Source organism: Sceloporus occidentalis, unplaced genomic scaffold (genome assembly GCF_023333645.1).
Source record: "Sceloporus occidentalis isolate IW3139 unplaced genomic scaffold, rSceOcc1.0.p SCAF_7, whole genome shotgun sequence".
Lineage (NCBI taxonomy): Eukaryota > Metazoa > Chordata > Lepidosauria > Squamata > Phrynosomatidae > Sceloporus > Sceloporus occidentalis.
Window position 1 is genome coordinate 42,087,003 of NW_028316987.1, and position 22,703 is coordinate 42,109,705.

Below are 22,703 nucleotides of genomic sequence, written 5' to 3' on the forward strand. Positions count from 1 at the left end.
TTTATTGTAATGAAATGACTTTATATTTATATTTATTTAGGAACAGTCATTGAAAAGCAATACGTGCATTTAGGAAATAAACATTTACTACAAAATGGAAAGCATGGAATGATCTGGCAGAGGCAAGGGGCATTATGTTTAAGTTATAGATAGCTGTATTAAAATAGCTCAAAATAGTTGTATTAAAATTCCTTTCAGGTACTCCTGTAACAGTATCTAGAGTTGTAGATCAGGTAAATTGAAAGATTAACTTACTTTCCACTTCTTTTATCTTCATTTCCCAGGGTATACACTGTGTCTTAAAATTGTCAAAATCTCTCTTAAACTTGACCCATTTCTGGAAATAAACATAACAGAGGGTAACATTGTTCTGTAGAAGGCAAAGGAAAACTTGTAGAATTTTGACTGTGATTTACTAGTCTAGAGAATGAAAAATGGTCCCTTTGTAAAGATGCTGGGTTTCTAGTATAAAGCTGACATTCTGAAATCATTGATTGATGAGAGGGAGGACAAGTGGGCTTTGCTCTGACTGTGCTTTCTAACAGTGGCAACCATGGGGCTGGCCCTGTCATTAGGTAAAGTAAACCAACTGCTTCAAGGACATGATTTGGGTTACCTACTTATTTAATATTAGTAACACAAAGCATTTTCTGTGCAATTAAGATAGAAACTTGAAAGGAATCTTCCAATTTAGTAAGCAACGTATAACAAAATGGATGGAGAGATGAAATGGGGATTCTCACCATAGACTGTGTGCTGCTTCTTACGTTTATTATGGAAAATCCTAATGATTTTTTTAAAAAATATATTACTATTATTAATCTTTCCTTGGTTGGACGTCTGTAAACAGAAGTTGGGTGGCCATCTCTCAGTAATACTTTAGTTGTGTATTACTACATGGAACAGGGCTGGATTAGATGGCCCTTGTGGTCCTTTACAACTCTATGGAGTTTATCACATGGGATGCAAAGCACCCAAATCCCATGGATAAACGAAGTTTAAATCCTGTGAATATCCCATGTTTTCAGACATATCAGGGCACTTTGGCATTAACTCAACATTAACCCGTGCAAAAAGCGGCAAAATCGCGCTGCTTTTTAATTTAGGGATTTTCCAGAAGTTAAAAAGTGGCATGATTTTCCTGCTTTTTTACACTGGTTAATGCCAAAGTCGCACAAAGTTGTCTGAAAACAATCCCTCTCTTGTGGGATATTAACAGATTTAAACCCATTTATCCACCGGATTTGGGTGCTTCCTTCCCGTGGGACAAACTCCTATGATTCTATTTTCACAGAGGTGGAAGAGCCCTTTTGGGCTAATATGCATCCACTGGCAAAATAACATCAGGCAGCAAAATGTTTTTGGCTGGCCACAGTAAAAGTGAGGAGAGGTATAAATACCATAAGGCAACCTGGCCAACACATCTTTCACTAGCTACTTAGAAGTGGTTAGGTCTGTTTATGTTAACACATACTATATATAATGCATGCAATATTTCTACTTCAGATGGTTCCCCTGTCCACTCAGCTTCAAGGCCCTTTAGGCAAACAAGAATATGAAAGTATACAGAAGTTTTGCTTTACTGTATGGGTTGGGAAAGTGTGGCCCATAGGGCCCATTTGCAACCCGCAAAGGTCCCCAGTCCCTTCAAATTATTTTCCCATGGGTGATTTTTTGTCTCCATACAGATAGAAAGCTCAAGACTACCACAGAATGTGGATATTTTGCCCCTAGAACCTCTCCAAGATGCCCAAATACCTTAAAACAACCCCACTCCTTAACTGGCTGAAAATGAAACCAGAAGTGGAGGTCACTTCTAGCCATGGAAAATGCCACCTGTCTCTTTATAGTTGCCCACCCCTGCTTTAAAATCCAGAATTCAACTCTTCCACAGAGTTACTACTCCAATTTGGAATTCATGCGTTACTTTGCTGGTTTTCAGGAACATTATGCAACTACAGCTACTGCAGCAATATAAATATATAGCGCACATTTCAAATCTTCCGAGTAACTCATATATCATATGTTATTATGCAAGATAGCCCTGTGAGGGAAGCTAAGGCTAGTGTTATTGTTACCATTATGATGGGGGAAGCAACCTAAATTGAGACCACTCTGAACTTGGTTTAAGATCACCAAGCAAATCAATGGCTATGTAAGTTCTGAATTCCAAGCTCATACATTATATACTATTTCACAATCCAATCAGTGGACTAGTACTAGAGCTTTGCTTTGAAATGCTGACGCTTTGCTATCTAGAGGTCTTTCTACATTATTTAAAACCACACCAGTTACACAATTATTGTGAGAGAATTCCAGTCATTTCCCCTCAAGGTTGCATTTCTTTCTTTGGGGGTGATACGGCTTTTTCCCAGAGCTTCAATTGTACAGTTTTATTATTATGCCTGAGGGAATGGGGTTCCCTTTTTACAACAGCTAATATATCCATCATAGAGTGGCATGGAGATAGATGAGCTTCGTGGGTATTTCTTCAATCATGCCTGTGACTTTATTATGGACAGGCAATAATGCTCGCACTATTTGGCATGCCCAAGGTCACCCAATGGGTTTCCACAGCTGAATGGGCATTCAGATCCTTGTCTCCAGAGTCGTAGAACTTTATCAAAGGGGGAAAATCGGGGATTTAAATGGTGATTATCCCGTGAAAATCACACAATCACAATTAAGATTTTCACACAATGTTGTGATTAAAGAGCCATTATCCTGGGAATAACCAGGCAATAAACTGCAACAAATCATTCATGGGGAAATCCCATGAATGATTTGTTGCTGTTTATTGCCTGGTTATTCCCGAGATAATGGCTCTTTAATCGTGACTTCATGTGAAAATCTTAATCACAATTGTGCAATTTTCACGGGATAATCACTGTTTAAACCTCTGATTTCCCTCCAATTTTCCCCATGTGATAAAGTCCATAGTCCAGCGCTCAGACCACTACATCACACCGGCTTGATCCTTCCTAGAGCAGACCTATTGAAACAGCTGAGACTTTAGGTAGCATTAATACAGAATCATTTTAGGTAATAGTAATATTGTTTGCCCTGGATATTTTCAAGCATACTTTAAAATGTTTACATTTCATTTGTGCAGTAAGCACAGAGATCCACCTTTTCAGTTTCAGTTGAAAAATGTGGTTTCTGAAACTCAGGACAACATTTTGAACCCCCATATTTGCATTTCAGGCTTTTCATTTCCAATTATAACAATGTCCTGAACAAAGAAGAGAAAAACCATGTGCAATTCTTATATCACTTACCTTAGCCATCATCATTTTATAGGCATATAACCTTTTTCCTTTGCCCTTTCCCAAGGCTCCTTCAAACTTTTCCACAAAATCTTGAGCCTCCCTAGTTAAAAATAAAATAAAATAAAATAAAAAGTTAAAAAAGTCTGGGAGAACTGGGTTGATCACAAATGAAGCATATTCATGGAAGCCACAGTGCCTGTGTTGTACCATAGGCAAAGACACAATGCTCTTAGTTCATGGGATGAGTTTCATCAGGTAGATATCTGATACTTGTGAAATACACAGTGCACTATAATAATCTGGACTCTTTTCTCCAAGATAATATCTATACTAGAAATATAAAATAGTTTAACTGTCAGACATCCTTATCTGTGTATAGCATTGGTTTTATATGAAAATGTTACCTGAATTGTATCCAGGTTAATTTCTCTGTATTTCCAAGATTACTTGGTTGTTGTTCCTCCCAAACTCTTATCATTTTAATGAATAGATTGCATAATGAACAGATTCCATTTCTGTGTGAACTGATTTTGCAGTGTTCTTTCTTTTCAGTCCTTGACAACATTTATCAGTTTTACTATTGACACTATAACCCATATTTGAGTATACTAATTTATCTTCTCCAGGTGACTGTATTGTTTCCATTTGTGACTAATGGCTACAATGGCATATTTTCACCACATGAAATATAGTTTTGTCAGAAAGCAACAGATCTTCATAAAACTGCAATTCCCTGGGTTCCATGGAGAAGCTCTGTTGGGTTAACTGGTGGGGAAAAGTGACATTTGTGGCTCAGATGTGGTTTCTCAAATCAGTGGACTTGGTCTGCCCCACCAATAGCACTACCTTTCCATGATTATGGGATTATGGGATTGTGTACTCCTGTGCGGCTATGCTGATGGCAGCAATGCTGCTGGAAGGGTCTTCCATGTCAGAGAGGGTTTTGTTGAGGAGCCAGACTAAATATGCCAAACAGCTACAGCTACTGGGCAACAGCAGTCATGGGGGATGACACTGGTGGGATCCAACTGTTTATTCCTTTAAAAATAGCCCAAAGAGGAAGACAACATTATAGATGGATAGCCTCAATCAAGGAAGCTATGGCCCTGAGTCTACGAGACCGGAGCAGGGCTCTTGATGATAGGATGACCTGGAGGTCTCTCATTCATATGGTCACCATAAGTTCAAGTCAACCTGATGGCAGTTAACAAAATGTAGCCTCTTGTTGTTGTTGTTAACTGCCCTTGAGTCGGCCCCAATTCATGGTGATCCTATGGATGAGACATTTCCAATACTCCCTATTCCCCACTATTATGCTTAATTTCTACAAATTAATGCCCCTGACCTCTCTGATTGAGTCTATTCATCTGGTGTGTGGCCTTTCTCTCTTTCTGTTGCCCTTTCCTAGCACTATTGTCTTTTCTCATGAATCATGCCTTCTCATGATGTGGACAAAGTATGACAGCCTCAATTTTATCATCTTGGCTTCCAAGGAAATTTTCTCTCTCTGCTCAAGGACTCATTTTTTTTGTGTGGTCTTTTTGGCTGTCCATGGTATCCACAGCATTCTTCTCCAGCATCACATCTCAAATGTTTGGACTTTTCTCTTATCTGCCTTCTTCGCTGTCGAGCTTTCAAATCCATTCAAAGTGATGGGGAATACAATAGTTTGGATGATTCTAACTTTAGTACTCAGTTATATATCTTTTCTCTTTAGGATCTTGTCTTGTTCTTTTGTAGCTGCCTTTCCCATTCCTAGTTGTCTTCTTATTTGTTGACTGCAGTCCCTATTCTGATCAGTTTTGATCCTAGGTACCAGAACTCTATTTTGATTTCCTCATTGTCTGGGTTGAATTTATGTAGATCCTCCATGATCATTATTGTTGTTTTCTTTATGTTCAGCAGCAAGCCTGCCAGATATTTCTTTATATCTCCACATATGGTACTTTACTTCTGAGTTGAAGTGTTGAACATTATTATCTAGGGTACATATCAGAAGTTGCTTCATCCTGACTGAGACCATTAGTTTTTCCAACCCAGAACTGTATATGATCTAACAGATAGCACCTGTCCATATTTTTCTCTTGTAGCTTGGATGTTCTGGAGCATGGCCCTACCTCTAACATCACTGCTTCCCTGGCCAAAGTGCTTGCTGGAATTATTCATACTGATCCTTTAGCTACAGAGCTGATTTGACTTTTCCTCATTTTCCCTGTGTGGGAAAGGCAAAGTGAGGGCAAAGCTGGGCAAAATCAGGCAATGCTTTGTGAACCATCTGAAGGAGTCTTCTCACGTAATGTCTTGGGTAGCTCTCACAGTGCCTACTAACTGCATACTTATCTTTCTTGCCTTCCCAGTGTTCCCCCATTGCTTCCCACCTGGGAAAACAAAGGGAAGAATAAAGCCAGCTCCCCATCCTAACACCCAGGAGAAGTTGAACGAAGAGCAAAGCTAAGGTGCTATCAGATGGTTCTTTGAAAACCAGCAAGGTCCCAACAGTTGGTCTGAACCAGCTTTGAGGGCACTCTCTGACCACTGTTTACTTCTCCTTCACATTCTCTGCATGAAGAAAGTGAAGGTGGAGCAAAGTCAGCCATGGAGATCCTTCCTCCCTCCCTATTTCTCCCAAGAGGTTGGGGATTTGGGGCATGGCAAGGAAGTTAAAGATTCTCCACAGACGACATCACAAATACCAGTGGATTGCATTAGACATACAGACTGGGAGGGGGGTCCTCTTCACTGATTAGGAAATGTCAGAGGCTGAACCTAGGGTTCCCTGCATGGAGGATATGTGAAGTACTCAAGAATCCTTAGCCAAGAGGACTAGCTGGAGGAATCTGAGTGGTGTAGTCCATAAATGGAATTTTTCCAGACTTGGACTCTACTCTTCCACTGGGTTATGGCTTTCTTTGGATGCTGATAAGGAAGGACTCTAACCTGAGCTGCTTTGTGTCATTCTTTTGGATGAGCTTGTCAGCTATTCTCTATAGATCAGTGATTAGTGCAATATGTGTTTTTTTTCTTCAGAAATTTACAAAAGATTTCACTTGAAAGCTTTTGGAAAAACCATCCTTATGATTCCTATACAAAAGGGAAGGGAAGCATGTGGTTCTCCAGTTGTTGTTAGAATGTAACTTCCAACATTCCCCATTCTTGGTTATGCTAGCTAGGATTACAGGGAGCTGCAGTCCAACAACATTTGGAAGGCTACATAATTTCCCCTCTTAATTAAAAATCATCAACAGTCAAAGAAGGCAGAGAGAACTTCAACCAAGTTTTAGGTGTGTGTTTTTACTTAAAGTAATAACATGAGCCAGGGTGAGGTATAAGCGGAAGACGCTTTTATTTTCATTATTTGCCCTCCAGTTACAAAGGTTGCTAAAAGATTGTTTTTTCCCCAGTGATTTAATTATCTGAGCCAGTTCAGATGGAAAAATACCATGCTTGGCATTCCCAGGACTGGGAACTTCACAATGGCATGGCTGCTAGAGAGCATAATTCCCAGGAAATGAAATCACAGTCGAATCAGAGTTTGGGAAAGTTACTTTTTGGATTACATCTCACCTATGTCCCGAGGCCTATGCAAGTTGAAGTCCAGAAGCAATGTTTCCAAGCTTTGCATGTGTGTTCATGCACACATGCATGCATGCAAGTAGTGAAAACTGAAACTACACTGAGGGTATGTTGTAGGCTGGTTACCTCAGCATGTGTAATTTCTTTGCCATCCGCCAGGGTTTGTTTCTCATAACAGATATGAGTTTTTTCTTCTCTTCCACCTGTTCCTTTAGCCTAGCTAGTTCTTCTTCACATAAAGATTCCTCATCTGAAGAGCTGGAAGCAGATGAAAAAGAACTGGAAGGAAAAACAGAAAAATCAAACCAAGATCCATTCAGATGGTCCCATTTATATTCTATCTTCTCCTTTCAGCTGGGTCCAATCAAGTTTTGGTCCAGCATTCGAAACACTATAGCACAGTTGCTCATGTCATTCTTGATGGGACAGATTATTACAATTCCTCTGTGTAGCAGCCTACCATTTCTACCCAGTTTATCACATATAGTACTTTGCCCATTCACAGAGCATCAAGCCTTTTGCATGAAATAATAGGAAAGCATTTTAAAAAGTGTTTTAATGACAAAACATTTCAACCTGCATTGGGTGGTAGATGTTGGAAGTTAAGTTGGCCATTATAGCTGTGCTGACATATACAAGATGTTTATCCAGCTATGTGAATTGATGACATGATTCTAGAGCTATGCAATGGCTGTGAATTCTGTGCACAGGGTGGATGGCCTTTGGGGAGTCTTTCAACTAAGCACTACTGTGGCTCTACAGTAAATAAGGTGAAGACTTTATTCCTATGTACACTTATGTGGATATTCAAGAAGTTTTTGGGGGCTGCTGATGGTGGAAGATAGGCATGAAGAAAAACCAAGTATGTGGCTTAAAATTCAACAGAATCTTGCATTTACATAGATCTTGGATATTGACCCAGTGGCCATCTTGTCTAGGAGATTCTGGGACATGTCTAAAAAGTAATAATCCCTATATTTATGTTTGTCCTTTTCCATTTGTAAAGATCAGCTGAAGTGCTTTCATTTCCTGATGATAGGTTATTTCACCTCCCCTCTTAATGTGATTTCACCTCCTCTCTTAAAGGAGCCCTGGTGGTGCAGTGGTACTGCAGCCATACACAGCCACAAAATTGTGAGTTTGAACCCAGGCAGGGCTCCAGGGTCCACTCAGCCTTGCATCCTTCCATTGGTTACTAAAATGTGTACCCAGCTTGTTGGGGGCAATTAGCTTACAACTTACAACTTAGCTTACAACCACTTAGGGAGTGGTACAGAAATGTACTTGTTATTGCTATAATGCTGCATTTTTTATGTAAGGTCTTGCAATTTAGAATGGTGTCCAAATAAACAAGCAAACAAAACATCCAGGCACATAGTCATTGAGAAAATTCTATCCCATTTTTGGAGAAAGGCAGAATACAAGTGCAATAAATTAATAAGCCCTAGGATCCATTCCTTGCAAGCAAAACACTCTGGAACATTTTGGTATGTTTTATGATCTATTCTAGTTTGCATCTGCTAGAGTGTTCTTTAAATTAGACAAACTAAGCATATGCAGTTTGTTATGGCACATGTCAGAAAGATGGAACAACAGATAATAATAATAATAATAATAATAATAATAATAATAGGATTTATTTATATGCCACCCAATCACTGGGAATCCAGTGACATTTAATCACTGATAGCTCGCTTAACAGGGCACGCTTTGAATCATTCCTGAATGACACAAGCACTAATTAAATCAATGTTTCTCCTGTGAAATACACAGAAGTAGTGGCCAGAAAAGGACCAGACTTCATGAAGAAGATTATTTGGCTAAACATAGCAGTGATTGAAAACCCTGTGTCATTCACAGATGAAAACAAGCATCTACTATTTTATAAACATTTACCACAGGTGTCACCCAGTTTGGGATGCAGAGCTTCAGGGGGTTGTACACGCTCCCCCTTCTTGTGCTGCCCTGTCCTTTTCCTGATGGGTGATGGTAGGTGCAGATGTAGGGGAGCACTAGGGGGTGGGATCACAGGTGGAGATGGTATGGGGGGGTGAGAGTGCATGCAGGTGAGCATGGGGATGATGTGGGGCGGAACCCATGTAGGGATAGCATAGAGGGTGGGGCAGAACCAGGTGTCACCCCCCCCCCCTTCTGGGGTGTCACCTGGTGTGGGCTGCACCACCGCACCCCCCCCGATGATGTCACTGATTTACTTTATTGTAATTCTATACCTGAATACAAAATATCCTTAGAGCAACATTTCCCAAACCTGGAGCCCTCCAAATGCGTTGGGCTACATCTGTCATCATTCTCAGACAGCATAGGCATTGCAATACAGCCAGTCTGAAGGGCACCAGATTGGGTGATGCTGTTTTAGGGCATGCCTTAGGGATTTCTGATCTGGGACTTGCTGAAAATGTCATACCTCCCAGTGACGTTTTTCTTCTTTTTATCCTTTCCCTTTGCTTTCTTGTTTGATTGTTTGTCTTTGTTTTCAACTTCCTTTTGCTCTTTATGGGGGATTTTTTTGGCTGCCTTTTCCTTCCCCGTTACTGTTTCCTCTTCTTCACTTTCTCCTCCCCTGCTAGCACCTGCTTTCTGATTTTTCTTCCTATTTGTTTTTTTCCTCCTGGGACTGTCTTCTTCCTCTTCTTCACTTTCATCATCAGCATCCCTCTCGTCAGGTTGTTTTTTCTTTGCCGTTGCCATTTCCTTTGTATTCTGCCTCCTGGTTATCTTTTCATTCTCCTCCTCATCTGTTCTCAAAGGAAACAAGAAGCTCATTTTGAATAAATTTCCACTCAGCTGATATTGTTGTAATTAAGGATTAGCCTTTCATCAGTCAAGTATAGGCAAGAAACTAAAGCCACTTTCTAGGAATCCATAAGAACAGCTTCAGGGATTGCAGTGGTCTCTCCAGCCAACCACGGCAATACATTTGACTGGATTCAGACCTTTACTTAGAGTAAACCCACTGAGAGTTTAATGCCTTTCCACACTGCACAACAGGAGCAAAATGATTCCATTTTAACGGTCAAGGCAATGTCTATGGTATCATGGGATATTTAGACTTTTCAGCCAGAGTACTCTAGTGCCTGATTTCAGTAGATCTGCTCTAAAAATGAATATGTTTGGATCCATCCCCTTATTTGTGTTGTACACAAATATAATACTGTGACCTCTGTCGGGATTGTGCCATGGAGACAAATATTACCCAGAATCCTGTTGATTAGTCCCAACTGAAGTAGACAATTGAATCCGTTGCTGAATGGTGAGTCAACACATAGGTAAATCCAATTGAGTCAATTGGAACTAGCAATAGGATTTAGGCCAATGTTATTATTCTAGGTACATAGGAGAGCATAGCATTTTAACTGTAAGGAAGTAGAGGACACAATGGACCATCTCTTTATAACAAAAGTGGAGAAGTGCTGGCCCTCCAGATGTTGTGGCCTATGGCTCCTATCAGCCATATCCAAAATGGTTAATGGATAATTTGAAAATACTCTAGAAGGCAAGAAGATTGATTTTGTTATATTAAAGATAACCATAAACTCTGAAGATACTATCTCCAAACCAGTAGGAAGGAAGTAACGAATGTAATTGTATTCACTGTTATTGTTTGTTATTGAATTTATGGAAGGAATGTGTGCTATTTTATATTTGTGTATTTTTAAAAACCAAATAAGAATTATTTTAAAAAATGGCTAGTGGTAAGGAACTATGGAGCTTATAGTCCAAAACATCTGGAAAATCACAGATTTTACACTTCTGCTTTGTAATAATGTGTAAATTGAACATGTTGCCCAATGGCTCCATTCTCATAATTTAACAACTAGTACTACACCAGCCCCTCCTGGCAAAAATGAAGCAAGGGGAACAGGGGCTCCTGAGTGGTCGAAGAATCACAAAAGTGGCCACAAGGCTGTATGCGGCCCATGGGCCAGGTAGTTCCCATTGCCTGTTGTGAGATATACTAAGAGGTTTTATCTCATTTTACAGCACAGTATCCCACTGACTGGCCAAGAAAATATAGAGCTCTGTATTAAAATCAGACTTTAAGTCAAGACGTTAAAACTGCTTACATAGCATCATCATAGCATTTTCTATGCATAGCATGTCACTCTCAGGATAATAAATTCTTTAACACCCTCTTTCCAAAGACAACAGCTATTAATCTCTCATTTACCTTCACTCTCTGAGTCACTTTCCACTTGTCCATCAATCTCTATTCCAACTGTAAAACACAAGCAAACAGAATGAGCACATGTGTTGTTGGCTCTTAAAAATTCAGATGATTCTGATTGAGGAAAAGGATATGGCTTCTCAGGATGGATTTCTGGCTGATGATAACTGAATTTGAAACTGTGAATAGCTCTGTTTTTGACATCCTACTCTGGCAGTGTACAGTCAGCCCCCTGTACCACAGATTCTTTATCCATGGATTCAATCACCCACAGCTTGAAAACACACACACACACATACACACTCCAAAAAGCAAACCTTAATTTCGCCATTTTATACAAGGGACACTATTTTACTAAGTCATTGTATTTCATGGGTCTTGACCATCCATGGGTTTTGGTACCCACAGGAAATCCTGGAACCAAACCCCACCAAGGGCCCACTATATAAATTAATTATTTTTTCCTGTATACCATTGTATAAAAAACACTTTCCTTGAATATCATCCATGAATTAAATAATGGGTAAATAATGAAGAATTCATACAAACCATTATCCATAATAATTTCCAATTCACATTTCTTCTTCTTCTTTACCATGATGGATATTTTCTTTTTCTTGTCTTTTTAAAAAGTCAGCACCCTTAGGCAAGGATTTTGTCCACTCCAGTTATAACTCACTGATCACACCTCTTCCCAATGCTGCCTTCTTTGCCTTCATGCTGGTTTCACAAAGCAAGCCATCAATGAACTGACTGACGGTAACATGTTCTCTCCAACATGGTTCTTGTATTACACAGCCGCTTCAGTTTACAGGCTGCAAGTACAGGAAGATTCAGGGTACCAATCTAATCCAGCCACTTTCAGCTCTGATCTTTTTTCAACACAGAAAGCACCTGTTGGCATTGCATTGCATCACATTACTTAAACATGAAGGAAAGCCCTTTGGTGAGTACTCAGTAGTATCAATAGTATCAGCTGAGAAGAAGATGCTGTGACTGCCGTTGCACATGTCACTGGAAGCATATGGATGGAAACATTTGTAAAACTACACACACACACACACACACACACACACTTAAAATACTGTTTCTGTTTCTTAGGAAAATTGCCCTTTTCCTTCCTACATAGCAGGGCTGTTCCATGACATTTTGCTGCCTGAGACAGAGCAGTAAAATTGTACACCCCACCCTAAGGCTTGGAAAAGTTATCTTTTGTACTACAATTCCCAGAATCCCCCAGCCAGCATGGCCATGAGCTGTGCTTTTTGGGAAATTCTGGAAGCTGTAGTCAAAAAATATGTTCAAGCTCTGACCCACCTGCTCAAATCCAGGCACATGTTACCCAAAGCCTTAAATCTTATTTTGGCACTTGAGCTTATGCCTCTTACCTAGAAGTAAAAATAAGATAATAACAAATTAAATAATTAGTAATTTGCTGCACTTTCATGACATCCACAATCTGCTGCCCGAGGCAACCACCTCACTCTGCCTAACTGTATCAGTGACCCTGAGACAAGCCAAAATAAAGCTGCTTTAGGTCACTTTGGAAGTATGCTGTTTAAATGACACATGCATCTTAAGAGGCCAGAAGCTGCGCCAAAGCTGCGCTCCAGGCCTTATTATTATTATTATTATTATTATTATTATTTATGTTTCCCCACCTCTTCCAAAGGATTGAAGTGGGGTTACAGACTACTAAAAACCAATACATATAACACTATATAAAAGCACCAAAATGTTACATCAATACTACATCAATACAATACAACAATCCATCAAACATCCAGCACCCAGGGCAACAGGCCTATTGGTCTTCACTCCTCGGGGGGGGGGGGGGGAGGGAGCTTGACAAAAGAGTACAGTTTGAAGTATCTTTTTAAATGTTTCCAAGGGGGTTGTGAGACGGAGCTCCTCAGGAAGGCTATTCCAGAGCCGCGGGGCCATTATTGTGAAGGCCCTTTGGGATGAGGAAACATATTTGGAAGATTGTGTTTCCAATAAGTTTTTAATGGATGTTCTGAGAGTGCATGTAGGGCTTTATAGGTGATAACCAACACCTTGTATTGTGCCCGGAAACGAATAGGCAGCCAGTGAAGAGTTTTCAGCATGGATGTTATATGGTCAAACCTAGATGCACCAGTGACCAATCTGGCTGCCATATTTTGTACTAAATGAAGCTTCTGGACTTGATACAAGGGTAGCCCCATATAGAGCGCATTACAGAAATCAAGACGAGAGGTTACCAGAGCATGTACCACTTTGACCCAGGTAGGGTTGCAGTTGGCGTATCAACTCAAGTTGATAGCAAGCACTTCTGGCCGTCGCATCTACTTGAGATGCCAACTGCAGGGACGAATCCAGAAGTACTCCTTAACTGCGAACTTCGTCCTTTAGGGGAAGTGTGACCCCGTCCAGGACAGGCTGATAAATTTCCTTCCCCGGGCCTGGGGAACCTATCACAAGTACTTCCGTTTTCTCTGGATTCAGTCTGAGTTTGTTTTCTCTCATCCAGCCCATTACTGACTCCAGGCAGGCGTTCAGAGGAGAGATGCCATCCTTAGTCACTTAATCAGTCGGAGACATAGAGAAACATATTTGGGTGTCATCAGCGTACTGATAACACCACACCCCATGTCTCAGGATGATCTCTCCCAGCGGTTTCATGTAAATGTTAAACAAAGTGGGGGACAAAATAGCTCCTTCAGGGACACCAGATGTCAGTTCCCTCTTAGAGGAGCAAATGTCCCCCAACTGCACCATCTGGCATCTGCCCGAGAGGTAGGATCGGAACCACTGGAGCACAGTGCCCCCGATACCCAATTCCCTCAGGCGTTCCAGAAGGATACCATGGTCAATAGTATCAAAAGCCACTGAGATGTCTAAAAGCAGCAACAAGGTCACACTTCCCCGGTCGATGCTTAGGACTGGAGCATGGCTTTGGCATGGCTTCCGGCATCTTAGGACGCATGCATTGTTTAAACAGCATACCTCCAAAGTGACCCGAAGCAGCTTTATTTTGGCCTGTCTGTATGGGCTCATTGTGATACAGAGGGAAGACTTAGGGTAAGGGAATAGCTATCTGGAAGTTATTCACTCAGCACACACCAATAAAGAGACAGAGTTGAGGGAGAAGAGACTGTTAGGAGTTGCCTGTGGACTTGTTTAAATAAAGTTTCTTCGGTTTTCTTATATACGGTAACTCTTGCTTGAGTCTTACTGATAACTACATGCATGCACATGGCTGTGCTAGTGGCTACATGCATGTCACACTGCCATTAGGAATAATGTTTTTTCCCATGTTTTTTCGTATCCACAGGGGATCTGGAACGGATTTTCTGTAATACAAAGATCCAATTGTACTACTTGAAAAACTCTCAACCAATTTTTTTGCCATTTTTGGGGAGCCAGATTGTTTTTATGCCGTTTGGGGTTGTGGACTTGGTGGAAAAATGGAGGTGTGTGTGTGTGTGTGTGACATGATTCTCACTCCTGTTTCCATAGGATAAGCCTTATTCAGACTCAGAAAGAGGGACATGTTAAATATTCCATAACACTGGTCCCAGTAGGGCAGGATGGGAAATAGTAGGCAAGAGATAAACATCAGAGGGAGGAAAGAGATACAGTGGAATCTATCATCAGCCCACTGAGCCAAATAGTAACCACAGTAGTCAATAATGCCTCCACAAGAGAGAATAAATATGCCAAGAGTTTGTTTGTTTATTTGTTTGTGGGATTTATAGTTGTTCAATGACAGTTCAATAAGCCATTGAAGGGAAGTAATTTCTTTCCCATTTTTCTTCCTTGACCTTAAGGACAGTTAGGGAAGGGTCATATAGGCAGTAGTTTAAGAGTGATTGTTTTTAAAAAATAAAAACAAAATTGCTGAGTGTAAGTTGGTCTTGAAACTGAATTCTCTGATCTAGAAGACTTGTCTCCTAAGTTTCAGATAAAGCATGAGTAGGTTGCTGTGTTTCAAGGGAAAGAAAAATTGCTCTTCAAGTGCTCAAGTTATCTCAGAATGGTTATAGATTCCAGAGATGAATCTTGGCTTTGGAAACTAGTCATAACTCTGGCTGGAGGAATGTCTACCCCATGTCTTCCATGGACAGTTGATATAGATTTATGTATTTGATATGGCAAATAATTTGTTCTCTCTTTGTTAAATAGCAAGCATTTAAATTATCTGTTTTTCTACTTAGCATATGGGGATAGTTTTCCTAGGAGGATGTGAAATGTCTTGCTGACTTTATTTTTTCCTAAGAGTTATGGGCTGAGAGCTTAACAGATTGCTTTTTTTTCCTCCAGAGCTTGCTGCACGCAAGATATAAATTAGTAATGTGCAACTGTGAACCTAAACAATTACTTATGTAAATGTCAGACTAGTGCACAGAGCATGAACAATTCATCAAGCTGTAGCAATGTGTTTGGTATGCCTGGGTTGGTTTAGTAAGAAGGAGAGCAAGAATCTCTCTTTTTAAAAGTGAGCCTCAATTTCTAATCCCTCTCATAACTTTAAATAGACTTTGGACCTAAGAATTTCTCAACAAATTTGTTTTCTTCTCTTTTAGTTTTATGTTATCAGACAAACTGTAACCGAATCCTTGAAGTACACCCACCAGACTCCTTAATATTTAACCAGATCACATTGCCTTCCTTTCTTCGTTTTTGGTTAACATAGGGTTTTAGCTGATTAATCCTTGGGTTACATTTATCCAACATTCAGCTCATCTATAAGTAACTTGCTTAGGTTGCCTAAGAAGCTAGGTTGGCCCAAGCCATTTGGCTACTTGAGGCAAAGCACAGGGTCCCTTTTCCCACATTTCACATACATGGACTGGAAGTGGGAAACTTCATTCAGTGCCTGATCTTGGGGCCACCCTTTTTCTGGCTAATAAAAGGGTCATAGAATCATAGAGTTGGAAGAGACAAGGGCCATCTAGTCCAACCCCCTGCCATGCAGGAACTCACAATCAAAGCATCTCCAACAGATGGCCACCCAGCCTCTGCTTAAAGACCATGAACTGCTTCTCTTGGCAACCTTCAGGAGCTACAGTTCACCTTTAAATAGATTGCAGGAGCTGTGGCAATATGATTCCAGCCTCTTCCTCTTGTTTTGTTTTTGCAGTTTTCACATACTTTGTCGTCAATGGAGTATTGCAAAAGAAGGAAATAGACCCTTATAGCCACTGCTGTTGCCCACCTTGGCACTTGGGTACCTTGGGGACACAAGGAAAAAAGAATCACTGACACAGCCTTGCATGATGTTTTACTAGCATGTGCTGCTTAAGCCAATGCAAGGTAACTGTGGGCCATTAAAGGTTTTGTTGTTATTATTTCCTATCATGTAAACTTTGACTTATGTTGACCCTATGAATGAAAGACATCCAAGATTCCCAGTCATCAGCTGCCCTGTTCAGATCTTGCAAACAGAAGGTAATGGTTTCCCTGATTGAATCAATTCACGTGTAGTGCAGTTTCTCTTTTTCTGCATCCTTTTTCCTGCTGTCTTCGTCTTTTCCTATCTTCCACTTTATGGAGCACTGTCGCCTTTTCCATCACTCACACAACTTTGTTATATGTCCAAAGGGCAACAGCACTGGTTTAGTTGTCTTGGCTTCTAGTGAGAGTTCAAGCCTGGTTTACTCTCACACCTACTGATTTGTTTTTCTAGGGATCCATGGTATTGGTGGCATCATCACAAGGGGGTGTGACCCACACAAAGTGACACCATGAGAGGGGGGCGAACACTTAGAATCATAGAATCATAGAGTTGGAAGAGACCACAAGGGCCATCCAGTCCAAACCCCTGCAGGAAATCACAATCAAAGCATCCCCGACAGATGACCATCTAGCCTCTGCTTAAAGACCTCCAAGGAGGTAGATTCCACCACTCTCCGAGGGCATGTGTTCCACTGTCGAACAGCCCTTACTGTCAGGAAGTTCCTCTTAATGTTGAGGTGGAATCTCTTTTCCTGGAGCTTGCATCCATTGTTCTGGGTCCTGTTCTCTGGAGCAGCAGAAAACAAGCTTGCTCCCTCCTCAATATGACATCCCTTCAAACATTTAAACAGGGCTGTCATATCACCTCTTAACCTTCTCTTCTCAAGGCTAAAAAATCCCCAGTTCACTAAGTCGTTCCTCATAGGGCATTAGGGCATGATTTTCAGATGCTTCACCATTTTAGTCGCCGTCCTTTGGACATGCTCTAGTTTCTCAATGTCCTTTTTGAATTGTGGTGCTCAGAACTGGACACAGTATTTCAGGTGGGGTCTGAGTAAAGCAGAATAGAGTGGCACGATTACTTCCCTTGATCTAGTCACTATACTTTTTATTGATGCAGCCTAAAATTGCATTGGCCTTTTTAGCTGCCACATCACACTGTTGACTCATATTCAACTAGTGGTCTACTTGGACTCCCAGATCCCTCTCACACATAGTCTGATTCAGCCAGGTGTCCCCCATCCTATATCTGTGCATTTCATTTGGCGGGGCGCTTGCTCAACATCCACCTTAAGACCCCCCAGTCACCTCCTCCATCAGCCGACCTCTGCCATCCATCCACTGTGGCTGCTGGGGTATGTGGGAGTGGGGCAGGGTGACCAGAAGTCCTCCTTTCCACAGACATTCCGCATTTCAACCTTATGTCCAAGGATCTGGGAGGAATTGCAAAATGTCCTCTGTTTTGAGGCAGAAAACCTGCCCTTATGTCATCCCAGCAGGCAAGCAAGAGGTATCTCAACAGAGTTATTACTGCCCCAGTTACTTGTTAGTTGCAGGTGCAGAGAAGACTATCATTGACTATGTGGTGATTTTGTTTTTGTCTTTTAGCAATGGAGATGTGGAAAGGAAAACAGGATTTGGATTGTTGAAGCAGATCAGCAACACCAAGCGGAAGCAGTGTGTGTGAAAGTGTGTGATTTGGGTTGAGGAAGAAACAGAAGGGATGAGAGAGCAAATGGGAAAACTATAAATGAAAGTAATAATTGAAATATAGATTCAGTCAAAGGTTTGTCGCTAGTAAAATACAATTTTAATGATTTGTTTTGCTGAGAGTTCTATAAGTATATTGAAAGCCAACAGGGTATTTTAAGAAAGATAAGTTCATGAGAAAAATATGGTAAAGTACATAATAAAATATTTGGGATGCGGTGGCTCAAGTGGTTATATCTGGAAGCCACCTTGGTCCCACTCTTGGAGAAAAGTGGCATATAAATGAAATGAATAAAGGCATACTGCCTGTGATATTGGCGATAATATCTACACATCCTGGTTACTAGCCATGGATTATCATACCCCACATGAATTTGTATAAACTGTAAAAGTTTCCAGTTTGAGAGGTATCAGTACTTGGTGTGGTAGTGAATTTCACTGTTTTAACTATATACTGTGTGCTTTGGCATCCTTTTTCTTTCCTTCGTCCTTTACATCCTTTGTTACATGCCTCTAAGTTTCATCCTCGACTTATACATGGGTTATATAAAAATCCATAATTTTGCCCCAAATCTTCTTTCGACTTATACATGTAGTCGACTTATAGTTGAGTATATACGGTAATTTCATTTTTTTCTATTTCTTTTCTTTTAAAACTTAACATCTCATTAGTAGAATTCTGGAATTGTGTGAAAATAAAAATAAAACCCCTGAAAAGCATGCTGGGTAGGGCATAGGGAAGGGAGGCAGGGTTAAGGGGAAGTATGAAGAGGCCCAATTGCACAATGGACAAGATGTGCAATAATGGCTGCTCTGAAACCAGTATGTTTCCATTTTTATTAACTGACACAATTGGGATGAGAATAGGGCTTATGTGGTAGGCAATACTGCATTACACTGTTACAGACAACTATTCCACTTTTACTGCTATGGTTGCCTCTTGTGGAATACTGGGATTTGTGGTTTAGGGAGGGGCATTTAGGATTCTCAGTTAGAGAGCTCATAAGCCTCATTATACTACAAACCACAGAATGCCACAGGAGGCACTATAACAATAAAAGTGGAATAATATTCCTATTCACAGTGTGCAGTGTTCTCCTACATAATGTCCTATGTCCCCATCCTGAAGCTCACCTGGAAGAGGATTCCCATGAGATATAAATCAGAGTTTCAGTGTAGTTTATAAAAAGAGGCATGCAGGGATAAGGGCAGTGAATTTAGCGAACCCGGAAATAAAGCAATTAAGAGCTCCCTCTTGTGATAGCAAATTTACATAGCAAAAACAAAGACTCCCACTTCTAAAAAGTGAGGCCAGAACCAACCTTTCTTATCAACCTTTCTGTCCCAAGTGTTAACTAAGGAGATTATCACACTGAGCGTAAGGATAAGAGCACAGTGGATGGCTCCAATCCTTATCCCGTCCCATTTGCGCGACTGGGACAAAGATTATCACACACTGCACAATTCTCCTGTTCTTCTCCTTTGGTGAAGTGTAATGGACCCATCATTTGCTATTAATTGTATTAAAAGAATGGGATGAGGATGGGAGAAATTCACTTTGCTCTCATCCTTACCTTCAGTCACACAGCCGTGCGACAAGCATGAGCCCAATTATATCCAATGAGGCTTGAGCATACGCATTTTTTTGCCTTACACGGGGGTGGCGGAACAGATCCCCCATGTAAGGCAAGGGCAGACTGTACTGAAATGTAGAGGAGAGGACTAAGGAACTGGTTTCTACCAGAGAAATCTAGGTACTTCACCAAACTACAAACCCCATGGTTCTGTGGGATGGAGCAGTGACAATAAAAGTGGTATTAGATGGCTATAACTACTCAATGCAGATATGTTCCCATTTGGGATGTCAACTGGCAAAAGGAAGATCACATCCCTTCCTGTCCTCTCCCTGTTGCTGAGTTAACTGAGTGCAAACTACTTTTGCATTTTAATATCAGTTTTTAGCAAACAAACTATAATCAGGACAAAAGGAGAAAGTGGGAGGAAGAGAAAGAAACTGGGAAATTTTAAAAGCAGGAGTAAAAGTGAGATTGAAAGAGAAAATATCATGGCTTCCTTACCATGAGCTAACCAGGAAAAAAAAAATGCTTGCATCCCTTTTGAATTGTGTGTGGTCTCAGGAAATTTCCTTCAGAAAAACAAGCTGACACTGTGAAGATTATATTGTGTATTGTGAATGAGTTATTTAGCAAGAACTGGGGAATGGTAGTTTACCATAAAGGCAGTTGTACATGGGCAATTGATGCCTAAGCTATAATCAAAACATATATTGAATTTCCTAGCTTAATGGAATTTTCCCAGCACATGCCTTTTACAGTAGTGATTTGGGAACCTTGACAAACTATATTAGAGAGTATGAGCTTGTGGCTCAGGGCTCCCATTTTGGTTAGATTCTGGTCTGTCAGGGTAAGGGGCAGAAAGGCATTTTTTTTCTCCAAATAAAGTAGGGTACTTGTTTCACCAGCATGGCCTATTAATCTTTCTAGATGTGGCTGGGAGAAGCAATTCCACATTGGGATGACATATGATTAACTAGTAGTGTTCCCACTAAATCAGGAATGTTGGAGGGCATGGTAGTTTAATATTATTTATTTTGATTCAATTGCTATCAATGGTGAAAATAGCAAGCTTTGGACAGTGCCATTCTGATCAGAAATTTTGCTGGGTCAATGCAATGCTCACACAAACCAACCTGAATCTGCCAAATTTGCTTTATTAGTCAGTACTGAGTTTTTTAGGAAGAGGCAGAGGTGGCCCGAGGCATCTTCCCCTCTGAAACGAAGGACAAAATGGTGCACCTTTCCATTCTGTGTAGAGATTCTGACCAGATGGACACCTGAATCTTACTTTGGTACACACAACTATCTCCCATTACACCTGAAGGCCATATGCTTCAGGACACATGTGGCTGGCATGGGCCTGTCCTCCAACATCTTGCTACTGTTCTCTGCCCCTGTAGAATCTGCTGGTCACTATGCTTAATGGTAGTTCCTTCCAGAGCACTGCATTGTTATCTGTTTGTCTGTAATTTCAACTATTGTGAAGTATAGAATGTTGCTTGATAATGTGAGAAAATCCAGTTTGCAGTGGCAGGGGATCTTTTATTGCAAATGATCCTTTCCCCCACACTGATTTTTTGTTTTGTTTCATTTGCTAGTAAGGGTAATGGTGGATTAGAAATAGATTCCCAGGATGTCAGCCCTTTTCTGGGAAAGATGAAGACTGGTTCAATTAATGCTCGGCCTCCTTTAGTAGAGTTCACAAGTGAAAGTGCTGACTCTCTTGGGTCTCTCTGAGATTAGCAAAGTTTCACAAAAGTAAGGCAAATAGGCAGTATGCAAGTTTCATCATTAAAAACTTTACTAATTACACTGAAACATGCTTGTATACAGTGCCTAGGCCCTGGATTACAGGAAAGTTTCAAGAGAAGCAGCTCAGCAGAGCCTGCACTCACCATCTTGAAGGAGGAGGAAGACTAGAGAGAGGAGGCTTTGCAAACACACCAGGAAGGTCCTTGATTCAAATGGTGTGGTTGCTTAGATGCATCCCCATAATGAGTGAATGAGCAAATGGGAAAAGGTCTAGAGACAGCATGTACTGTATAAGATAAAAACATGTAGGAAACCCCTACTGTTTAAAGCCCCATTGCTCTAATACCAAATGGCTAAAGAAGAGGCTTGATTGGGAAGCACCTTCCAACAGTTAAGTGCTTTGTTTTCAGAGCTTCACAGAAAGAGCTTTCAAAATTTAATCAGGGTGTGGGATGTGATTTTAGGCTTTCTCCATGTAGGGAATCTTAAGAGCATATTTTAAGTCCAAGATTCTGATCCGACCAAATCAAGCTAAGCCAGATTCTCAGATTTGTTGAAATAAACCAAGAGCACTGATGCAACACACAATATGTTTATATATATAATAAACGGGTGCAATTTCAAAGAAATGAAATGCAAAGAAAGTTCTCACACATACTTTTGGCTGAAGTGAGTGTATATCTTGTTCCCCATGGACATGCAAGACTCTTTTTGGGCCACAAGATCCTCCAGGATATGGTAAAGAAACTTACCATAGATGTGGAATTTTATACACAAAATTTGCTTTCTAAAATCTATGGAGTTTATCATATGCGAGGGCTCCTGTCATGCTCCTGTCGCCCAAACTTCACCAAACTGCGACAGGAGCCTCCTGGTGGGATCACTCATGGCGCTATGCTTCCGTTTTTGTCATGGAAGCATCAGTGTAATTGTTAGAAAAAGGGCCCTTTTTAAATAACGGGCAAAATGTTATTAAAAAGGCCCCTTTTCCTTACAATTACAAGAATGCTTCCATGACTAAAACAGAAGCGTTCCCCTTTAATAGCACCAGGCGTGATCCCACCAGGAGGCTCCTGTCGCAGATTGGTGATGTTTGGGCAACAGGAGCATGACGGGAGCCCTCATGTGTGATAAATTCCTATGATGCAATTTCCAGGTTGGAAATTCCTGAGCCCAGGCAGCATGAAAAAGAAGAGGATGTTAATTCTCATGAGGCAGTACCCATTATCTAAAGGAAGAGTGGTACAACAAAGTACCATCTGCAAAAATATTTTAACCTTGCTGCTTCTCTTTGTTATAGCGTATCTGTGCCTTCTATCAGTTTTATAAGAGTCCAAAAATTGCTGCATTCATTACCATTCTTCTGGAATCACTACAGAAGGATCACTTGGGAATCTCTTTGTTTGTCAGAGTAAA

At 40.7% G+C, this 22,703-nt stretch overlaps 1 protein-coding gene across 1 annotated transcript in view; it reads right to left on the minus strand.

Annotated features, from left to right (window-relative positions):
- LOC149309615 (transmembrane channel-like protein 2) overlaps positions 1–12,846 on the minus strand; it is a 70,960-nt gene extending 58,114 nt beyond the window's left edge. Inside the window, exons 1-8 of the mRNA XM_089532734.1 lie at positions 12,819–12,846; positions 12,346–12,416; positions 11,578–11,922; positions 11,032–11,079; positions 9,268–9,598; positions 6,969–7,121; positions 3,279–3,369; positions 256–337 (exon numbers count right to left, since the gene is read on the minus strand). Coding sequence (XP_089388860.1) covers positions 256–337; positions 3,279–3,369; positions 6,969–7,121; positions 9,268–9,598; positions 11,032–11,079; positions 11,578–11,626 — 754 coding nt within the window. The 5' untranslated portion in view covers positions 11,627–11,922; positions 12,346–12,416; positions 12,819–12,846. The remainder of the gene's footprint in view (positions 1–255; positions 338–3,278; positions 3,370–6,968; positions 7,122–9,267; positions 9,599–11,031; positions 11,080–11,577; positions 11,923–12,345; positions 12,417–12,818) is intronic.
- Between the last annotated feature and the right edge of the window lie 9,857 nt (positions 12,847–22,703).